Source organism: Taurulus bubalis, assembly GCF_910589615.1.
Source record: "Taurulus bubalis genome assembly, chromosome: 3".
Taxonomy (NCBI): Eukaryota; Metazoa; Chordata; class Actinopteri; order Perciformes; family Cottidae; genus Taurulus; species Taurulus bubalis.
Genome location: NC_136591.1, coordinates 12,861,296 through 12,872,089, shown reverse-complemented (window position 1 = coordinate 12,872,089; position 10,794 = coordinate 12,861,296). Strand labels below are relative to the sequence as shown.

The 10,794-nt window shown below is 42.9% G+C and overlaps 1 protein-coding gene across 1 annotated transcript; it reads left to right on the top strand.

Annotated features, from left to right (window-relative positions):
* Positions 1 to 650: 650 nt before the first annotated feature.
* LOC306733694 (RNA-binding protein 4.1-like) lies at positions 651 to 4,174 on the top strand. Its single transcript, XM_079214975.1, has 4 exons — positions 651 to 723; positions 1,265 to 1,683; positions 1,793 to 2,451; positions 2,811 to 4,174. The coding sequence occupies exons 2-3, from the start codon at positions 1,275 to 1,277 to the stop codon at positions 2,428 to 2,430; spliced, it is 1,047 nt and encodes a 348-aa protein (XP_079071101.1). The 5' UTR covers positions 651 to 723; positions 1,265 to 1,274; the 3' UTR covers positions 2,431 to 2,451; positions 2,811 to 4,174.
* The last annotated feature ends 6,620 nt before the right edge of the window (positions 4,175 to 10,794 follow it).

Sequence of the window (10,794 nt, the reverse complement as noted above, 5' to 3'; positions counted from 1 at the left end):
ACGTCATGTCACTGTGCCACCATGGCAGCGGGAGCCTCACTTTCACTGTCCGACGACACCTGAGAGGGACCCGGCGCGTCCGGCGCAGCCAAAGCCTCTCTTCTCTCTCACAGATTGCTAATGATGTGTCATTAGCTCATCATTAAAGGTGATTGGACGAGGGTGGTCTGGAAAATGCGTGGGCGGGACTACTGGGCCTATCATAGGGCCACTGGGCCTCTTATGCGTCTTTACATACAAAAAAAAAAAAAAAGGTCAGCCATTGCCGGCCCATTACTGACCGGCCCACCGGGAAAACTCCCGGTACTCCCTATGGCCAATCCACCACTGGCACGGTATCATAGCATAAAACAAGACAGCTACAGTAGTTAATCTTGTATTGACATTATCCATAAAAAAGACAATGGGTGGCGGTGTTTTTATGGGTTGGCTGTGATCCGCATAAATACGACGAAACAGACGAAGAAGAAGGAGAGCCCCGCCCCATTCCCTCGCGATTGGCTTACCGTGATGTATTTACCCTGAACCTAACCAATCACACGCCTCGATCTAAAAGCTACCCAATCCAGCCGAGGAAGGCATCGAGTCCTCTCCAATCGGAGGCCGAATAGTGTTTTATAGCTGTCGGGTAGGATATTGCACAGCGGAGAAAAAGATAAGCAGAAGTCGACTCGGTTTAAGGAAAGCGGTTTGAATTCTTTGTCGAGACCCCTCGATATAAAGGTAAACTTAAATGCAAACGCCTGTCTATTGATGTATACAATTCGCTGCAATAAAAAATCCCGCAACACATCCTAGCGTTTGAATATGTGTTACTCGGCTCATCGCTATTCGGTTGCGCTCGTGTGGACAGCGGTGCTTTGTGTGTTAGCGTGGACTCACTGCCGAGCTAAAGCTAGCACGAGCAGACTGGCTTCACCAAGACCAGGGATTGTATTAGTGTGGGAATTCCACACGTTGGTATTATAGTAATACATATAAAAGAGACGTTTCGATATCATAATAAGTTCACGGTAGATAAATTGTGTAAAAAATCAGTAAATTAAGGCGAGTTACCTGCAGCGTCAGTTAAAGTGACGTCCGCCATTTTGCAATGAACAGGCCCGTTTAATTCACACGATACCTGATCAGAAAAAAAAATATCTAGGTTAGTCATAGAGTTAACTGTTACTTATTTATCGTGGGTGCAATCTTTATTCACATGTTTTTTTCTCTCTCTCTCCATCTCTACACATTCAATTTTCTCCAATTTGCTCTGAAATAGATCTTTAACAATGGTGAAGATTTTCGTGGGGAACCTGCCCCGTGAGTCGGACCAGGAGGAAATCAAGGCTCTTTTTACCGAGCACGGCACGGTCACAGAATGTGCCATCATCAAGAACTACGCCTTCATCCACATGGACGACCGCAAAGCTGCCACCAAAGCCATTAAGACTTTGCACCTCTACAAGCTTCACGGCACACCAATCAACGTGGAGGCCAGCCACGGGAAGAACCAGGGCTCCGTCAAACTGCATGTCGCTAACGTAGAAAAGGGTGTTGATGACGAGCTCCGCGCTCTCTTCGAAGAGTACGGCTCAGTTACAGAGTGCGCTATAGTCAAGAATTTTGCTTTTGTACACATGTCCAACTCCGACGAGGCCATGGATGCCATCAAGGGACTGGACAATACTGAATTTCAAGGTAAGAAAGGATCATGAAGTAAAATGAGTAAAGCTGTTGTTATGATCCTTTTGACTTATTAAACCATTTCCCCCTTTTTATCTGTATTTTTTTTTTTGTTTGTATTTAGGCAAACGCATCCACGTCCAGATTTCTAAGAGCCGTCCCAGACACGATGAACGGGAAGACTACCCCCCTCCTCCTCCTCCGCCAGACAGAGGTGGCTATTGGCCCCCTCGCTACCCAGGAGAGAGGCATGAGCCTCCACCACCCAGCTACATGAGAGGCCGCCTCGGCCATATGCCCCCAGGTTATCCCGCCCCTCCTCTGCCACCCCCTCCGCCTAGACGAGCAGTTTATCCTGAACGTCCCTACGAGGGTGACAGGGAAAGATACGGCGTGGTAGATTACTATGAGAAGTACAGAGCACGTCCGTACGGCATGGGCGCCTACGAGGATCAACGTGCCGGCGCACCTCCTCCTCCGCCTCCCCCCTCAGCCGTTGTCCGAGACCGTCTTATGCCCTCGTCGCTCGATCCGTATGAGCGTCGTCCCCTCCCACCACCGCCGTCCTCGTACTACGCCCGAGATCGCAGTCCTCTACGGAGGGCGCCCCCCGCGCCAATGCCCCCCGCTAATAATGGCTACTCCTACGAGCGCTCCCGACTCTCTCCGGTTTCCCGAGTCCCTGCATACGGAGTTCCACGCGCCAGGGACCCCTACGCAGAACGGCTGCCTCCGCCACCACCTGCACGCTACGCTTATTAAGCAAGGCCCAGGCATGTGAAGGTGAGAATAGGTCTGAGGTAGACTGGTGTTCATATCTTCTCTGACACTGCCATTCGTAAAGGCAGAGGCAGCGTGTCCTTCCCGCTCCAGCTGTTGTGGGGAGAAAACAAGGTTTGAAAAAGCATGCGTCCGAAGTGCTCTTCAACACGTTAACGCGCTGCCAATGCACATCTGTGCACTCCCCTGGAATTCAGCTAAAAGTGATAAGAGTGGCATACTCCGAAAAAAATAAATATAAAGTGTTCTCTAACTGAACAGGACTCGATACAGAACTCCACATGCAGATAATTCAGATGGAACAGCGTGCTTTGTATCAACAGTTGCAGACAGTTCATGTGTGTCATTTGCTCTTTTTTCAGGATCGTCGTCAACTGCGTCGCCGCTCGCTGCCTCCTGATGCACGTGACACTATCCTCTCCCTGTCTGTGGCTGAGCGCGTTGCGTTCCACTGCGATGCTCACAGGAGGAAACCGAAATACCGACGTCCACGTCTGTTTTTTGTTTTTATTAATTTGGGACAGTTTTAACTCGTTTCCTCCACCCCCCTCTGGTTGTTTTAGTTTGTCATTGTGCTGTAGTATTTTTTTTTTTTTAATTTTATATATATACTTACTTGACGTCTGAATTAGGCGTTTTTTTTTTATTTTGTACATTTCCGTTTGGGAGAATTAGTGTTCTGATGTTGTGTGTGTGATCATAGGACGCTGATCCCTTCAGCTGCAGCCTAGGCGATACTTGTGACTCTAGATTTAACTGAACTAAATAATGTTTGATATTAAATCCAATCTGCACGTTGGTTCCATAATGTTCCGCTTTCCCATCGAAAACCAAACCGCCATGTGGCGTTGCTGTGAAACTTCAAACTGCTAAGACGTATGGGTTTGACAAATGTAGAACGTAACCGTTCATAGGACGGTTACCGCAAAGCGTTCACATGTACTTGTCCATTGTCGAACTTGGTTTTAATAAACGGATTTGTGCAGTAATGTTGTTCACAGATGTGCCCAAACTCATGCCCAGCGCTAAAAACAAACAAAAACTCTCATCAGTGTAACCGCTTGCATTGCTTCGAACACTAAACATCTTCGAAAAGATAACCGCCTGTATAAAATCATTATTCGTTTATTTGTGTTATCCCGTAAAACAAACAAACAAACAAAATCGTTCCGCTGAATTAAAAATGATCTCTCCTGGTCTGGAATGCTGCAGCTCGCCTCATTCCCCAGCGTACCCGCTTAACGTTTCCCCTTTTTAGTGCCAAAAGTGAGACTTCACATTAGGGGTTAGGTGAAGGGGGGCGCATCACACTCCTGCCATTCTCCACCAGGTGAGCTTGCATAACTGGGACTAGCTTATCTCGACTCTGGGGTGAGATGACATCAAAGGCTGCTGGAGACCTTCAGAGTGACCAGGTAAGTCGAGGGCCTTCAGGACTACTGAAGCACAAAGTACTACAGACGGCACACGCTCGTATTTACCCTTTCTAGGTAGTCATTGTTGACACACAACTCAGCTGTCCATCTCTTTATAGCTAAGAGTTTGAGTGAACAGACCTGGGCAAAAAAAGTAAATTATGCATGTTTGTCTTGCAGACATAGATTTATAAACTGTTGTAAAACATATCAATTAAAGATGCAATTATTATATACATTGATTTTACACCCAAAACTTCACTGGATGACATATTTACAGTACTTTGCATTGAGTTGCTGTTTTGGAAGTTGACCTGTATGAATAAACTGTTTCAATCACTAGCACAGTGTCCCTGTTCACTACTGTACTGCCAATTTATACTGGGGTTTTCCCAGTTAGCATCTTGCTACTGCTGTAATGCTTTGCGTTACTTGTGATTTTCCTTTTAGAAAATACTTGGTTCGTCCTACCCACAGTTTATTATTTGGACCAGAAACATTTAGCATGAGGGTGGCCCATAATACTCATACTTCTATCACTTACTCACCCTGAAACAGATGCCTAAGCTTTCCACAGCTATTATAGTAGTTAGTTTTTTCTTGGATCCAAAACCATTTTAGTTTGGGCCTTCTAATGGGCCTTCTATCTAGATAGATCTATCTATATATATCTTTTATTTAACATTTTTTAAATATATATGGTGTTTTGTCTAGGCCGAGGTTTGACTCATTTTACTTTCATTATATTTAATCTACAGATGCAGTGAACTCTCACAACAGTTTATTCTAGCTTGATAAGAGCATTAATGTGTGGCTTTATTAATTTACCTCATGGGCATAGCCAGCACCCCACAAACTGGATTACATGAAGTTTATAGAGTGCTGATGTAGAGTTGTGAGGTTTGTTGTCCAAAACAACATGATTGTTTATTGAGTGAGGGTGTGTTAAAGCGATCACCTCATTGAAGAATGTATTGCTCAAAAGATCAATAGGTCTTGCAGGTTCTGATTAACCACAGGAGGACTAGAAGGCCAGTGTTGTCGAATACTGTATCCCCCTAGACCTGAACCAGCCCTTATTCCTAACCCTATAGCCACCGAGGAGGGACACTATTCTATAAGGTACAGATTCAACATTACACCGGTTTTCCCACACAAAGCATTACAATGTTACAACGCATCAGTTCCACTGCCATGTGTTGGAATTTGAGAGAAAACTCTTAAGACTGGAAGGGATCGTATCACCTTCTGACAATCAAACATTAATAGGGTAAACACGTATTTACCAACGTGGAACTTCACAGTTGATAACTTGCACTGAGAGAATACATTTTTGTATTGCTAGTTTTCTGAAATGTTATCTTGACATATATACGCATGATGCATTATCTTCTAAAATAGGTGCTAATTTGCATCCACTTCCCGAGCCAAACTGAAGGTGAGATACAGCCGGGTTCTGCATTATAGTTTCATGTTGTTGACATATTAGAGTTAAAGGTTTTTACTCTTTTCATCACTTCATAAATCAGGAAAGACAACAGTCTTCAGCCATGGCATTTTCTTTTGTGCCATATTTGTAGGAATAAAATATTCTAAACTATGAATTATATGAACTATGAACCCAACTAACAAAATTTAAAAAAATCTAAGCAGTGATCACTGGATTTTTTTTTTCATTATCAGTAAAAACCTTCAGAATATAGATAGGAATGAAACTGGAGAGTTTAGAGTATGCCAATGCTACATGAAGATTTATTGCTCAGAGTACAAGAAAATAACAAATTTACACAATAGATATAACCATAAAACCTTCCATGTTGACTTTTTACATTAAGACAATTCCTTTTTGTATGACAAGTTTTCTTTGAATGTATGTTTAAACATTAAAAAAATGGATTATCTAATGCTAACCTTTGGTGAATTTAGAAGACATATACAGACACATATAGACAAATAATAAAAATATAAATGTATTTTGGATATTTTCTTTCCACTAGTCTGAAAGAAGACAACGCCCAAAATGTCAATATTGACCAGAGCATGAAAAACAAAGTATGTCCCCTCATAAAAGAAAAGAAAGAAAAATAAATAATAAATCTTAATCTGGTATTCCATAATCTGGCTTGATCCGACAGTTAATATGCAACAGTTATTCATAAAGTGTTGTGGGGGCTTACATACAACGCAGCAAGGAAAAAGACCCTGGGCCAAACCGAGAGCTCAGCGAGGTCGACGATGTTGACCATACGAGGACGGACATAAAGATGAGTATCAGCGGCGGCAGACCCAGACCCCTCATACCTCACACCGTGACCACAGCGACGCACTATATGTGTGTGTGTGAGTGTGTACATACAGTGTGTAGAGGCTGATCTAAACCAAGGCCCGACGCTTCTTGCGTGCGCTGTCTTTTTCTGTCAAACAAATGCTGTGTTCCTGTTTGAGATATGGAATTTAATAACTGGATTTTCTTTCTTTTTATGGTTGAAATGGCAGCTACGCTTCACTGTTTGTAGATCGCCATCTAACTGTCACCAGACTGTCACATTAAGATAATCTAGACACGTGTGAGTATTAATACTCGGCATGAATGAGAGTATTCAGAATCTCTGACTGAAAGTCTTTTGCGGTCTATGATGATGTTTATTAATAAAACATCTGGTCCAGGTGCTTCCTGAGTCTATCTGGTGGCAGAATAAATAGCATCAGTCTCCTCTTCCTTCTCTGCTGCAGGCTGCTGGTTTCATTTGGTTTTCGGATGAAAAGTCACAGTTGCGTAGTTCAGCTCGTCTGAGCTCCGGCTCTGTGCATAAGTGTGTGAGAAAAAAAGAGACAGTGTCATAACTATGTGGAGTAACTGCAGCACCTGCTGATGTACAAAGATAAAACCTGTGAGAAACAAACGTAATGAAAGTCACCGTTGTCCGTTGTGGATTCTGTTCATCAGCAAGAGCTAAATGACAGAAACAATCCGTTTGGTCAGCTGTCTCAAACGGCGAAATAGGAAGGATATGAAAATACAATGAGGTAAAGAACAATTATACCTTTCTGAAGCTTTTTCACTTTAACAGACAGACCAATGATGACCGAGACCAGGAGAACAGTCAGGCCAGCCAGGATCAAACTTGCCAGCTTTGTCAGTCCATCAAATGCTAAAGTGGAAAACTCAAATCCAAGTCATGAATTTCACCAAGATTTAAAAGACCACATCAATCAAAAACAGACAAAACCTTACGACAATCTTACCGTGAACCTCTAAATATGTCGCATTAAAAATAACCGGATTTCTGCTGAGATAATGTCCACAGAAATACAGTCCAGAGTCGGATGCATTCACTTGTTTGATTGTGAGGAAAACAGCAGAGATGTTGGATCTCATTTCAAATTTTCCATTTTCGAAGTCATTAAAGAACTTCGGCGGCTCAAGAGGATCGTAGATGAAAGCGATGGAGCGGGGCTGCGACCTCTTGACCACTCTGAACCATAATATCTGACTCAAAGAACTTGAAAAGTTGGAGCACAGCAGTGTGACTTCTCCACCAGCCTGGACCTCCACAGTCTGACTCTCTGATCCTGAGACACACATCCAGCCTGAAACACACAGACACAACAAGAGATCTACTCTATGTTAACGGACCATGAACATTTCCTTTAAATAAACATTGAACTTTTAAAAGTGAAGAGTCTAAATTCCAGTGGGTTAACATTATTAATGTTGTAAATGCAGTCATACTCACTGAAGCTGCAGAGACTTAAACCCGTTATCAAGGTGAAGTTCCTCATGGTGCGTGTGACTGAAGCTCTGCTTCAAGAGTCTGCTTTCAACGTGAGGAGGCGGGGATTGTTTTTTTTTTTTTTTTTGTCACTTACATTTTTTATTCATTTAAATATATTAACATTAAAAATACATACACAAATTAGGTTTGTTAGACAATAATAAAGTACAGAAAAAAAAACAGCAGACAAACAAAACAAAACAAAAACACACACACAAAAAATGCACTCACCCCGGCACTCCTTTATTATCTTTTACATGTACATTTGCATAAACAGCTCTGCATTTATTCCTGCATTTTCCTGAACACACAAATCCCGCCCACAAGTACTTGACCACTCCTCTAATTTGTTATAAAAGCCATTAGGTTTTTCCATGCTTGGTCAGTTTGGATTGAACTGTTCTTTACCCTGGCAATCATATTCAAATGCAGCCGTCTCTGTCATGAGTTTGAGCCAGTCTGAGAGCGTGGGCGTATGTGGGCTCTTCCAGTTTCGCAGGATAAGCCTTTCTGCCACCATGAAACCTGGTGCGTGTTTAACATAAAGACCCAAAGAGATAAAAGACAAAAGACATAAAGACCATCCGACTCAGGCATCTGATGAATGGAGGATACATGTTTGTGTCTGTATGGGAAACAACTTTCCCACCTTTTACAAGTAAGAAACGTCACATTCTCTGTCTGTGTTAACTATAGATTCAGACTTGAGTCCATAGATAGTGATAAACTCCATCTAGTGCAGTAAACCACTGCAATCAACTCAGCAGACACTCAGATCTCTGTGGTCAAATCAGCTGCAGAAGCAGAGTCAAACACAAACATAATCAGGGAGGAGATACGTTTCTGGTCAAACGTAATTGAGAATGCGTTTTAGTTCTGGGGGAACGTCATTTTTAGGAGACAGGGTTGAAGCAAACAAGACCATTAAAGAGAAGATTGGCTATTTCTTCAAAGTTATTCTCAGTGCCACCGGGTCGGAATCAGCGCAAATTGAGTGAAATCATGCAGGTTCACCAGAAACTCCCTCAGCTCAGATTCCCCCGGGACTCTCGGCCGCAACCAGATCACAACGGAGGCCCAGACTGTATTGCTGGTCCCACTGGAGGGGAGGGAGGCACGGGAGAGCCAGAGCCTGGACTTAGTGGGTCAGACTGTCAGACTCACGCTGCAGTCAAATGACAGCTTTTCTAGAGGGATTCTGATTCTCTGAAACACTACCACTTACGTCCACGGGGACCGCCAAAATCAACACAAAATGAGAGTTCCTCATAGTAGCTTTAACATCACTGACATCATGGTGCTGCTACCGTGACCTCCAATTGCTGCCAGTCTGCCTTCGGCTGATACATAAACTGGAATTTAAAAGGGGCCTAAAACAAATTGATTCAAACAAAGTTGGCAGCTGACGGATACAAAAATGCATTCAACATTCTTGCTGAAACTAATAAAGGTGTCTTGAAATGTTACAAAATGACAGGCGCCTAAAACAAACATGAGCTGGAGACAAAACACATTTAATTTAATTAATATTATTTGTGGCCTAAGCAGGGGCATTGTTAGGCCTATTTTTAGCTCCTCCCTTTCTTTAAATCCTAGTCACAGTCTTGTGGTTGAGACTTCACAGATATGATGACACAGACTCTACTGACATCTAGTTTAGGAATTATGACATATTGTTGGAGAATGCTGGCATTTAACAGCAGTTCTCTGTGATACACACCTGTTGAGTCTGTTGAATTACTCAGAGCTGGCAACACAGAGAGCTTAATATAGTCGTTGTCCTAACCCTAAGATCCTCCCAGTTTCTGGTGGAAGATGACGAACCACTTCAACTATCTGAGACGTTAAAGGGAGGTCAGAGACTTTCTAGTGGGTTGGTGGTTTTGCCCGTCCTGGCTCTCTGTCCCGGTCTCCGGCTCCTGCTCACTCCCCAGACCTGCCATCCTCGGACCGTCCACTAGATGTCCTCAGACTCTCTTGTCAGTCCTGGTCACACTACGTCCCCGCTCACCTGCACACCTGTTCCCACTCTCTTCAGACGAGTTTATGACCGGCCCTTTTCCACACATTCGTTGTCAGTTCGCCCCGGTGACTGTGAGTGTCACATCTGTGCGTTTGCTGCATTTGGGTCCAAGTTGGTTTAAACAAATGAGCTTTGAACATCATTATGATTATGATTATGGAGCTGACCAACAAATCAAGTACTAGAAGGACAGTATGGGTATTGGAACACACAGTATGTAAACCTCCATTAAACCACTGAACTGGTTCTGTCTGCCTGCTTTGTCTGCATTTGGTTCCAACACGTTTTTTTTTAGTTGGGACAGCTTCAGTGTTTCAGAAAAATAAAAATAAATGGTCCAACAACACATTTACAACAGGGGGTCACATCTCCACATCTAAAAAATATTCACTTTCGGCTAATTGGAAACTCTAAATTATCAAGGAATTAATAGGGATTTTTTTATCATATATTCCAAACAGCCATTTTTCCATCAATCAGACATCTAATAAAATGATCTGACCTTGAAATAATAAGGCCACACATGTTGCATTTCAAGTCATGATTTTGTTTGTAATGCTAGTTTAAATATGTGTGGGGTAAGAAAGGAGGATAATCTTCAAATCATAGTTAGAATTTTTTATTTACGACTTTATAGACCAACAATGGTGTGTTTTAGGATGATTAGTGGCAGATTCCAATCAGTGTGTTTTTGCTACAATCTTAGCTAAACATACACATCCCACAAAGAGTGCAGTCCAGATCCAATTCTGGAACCGGTAAGACACAGATTGTTGAGCTGTTTCCTTTAAGAATGACACCGCAAAATACCTCTAACAGATGAAATGGTTGCAGCTCAACGTGTGAATGTAGCAAACAGTAGAGGAGATGATGTATGACGCACCGAGCAACAGAGCGACCTCAGGGGGAAGCAAGATGTTATTTCTCCTCAGCCTCCTGCATTTTCCACGCACCGCCAGAACCGTCGCAGATTCAATTTAAATGCAAAGCAACGGAGGCAAAGGTATTTGTATTTGCCATTTACAATACTTCTGCCTCAGCCATCACTGAGGCCTTTCTCCTTGTGGGCAGCGCTCCACAGATCACACTGATCATTCTAGGATAGATCACTCCTTTGCACTTGTCCCTCTTC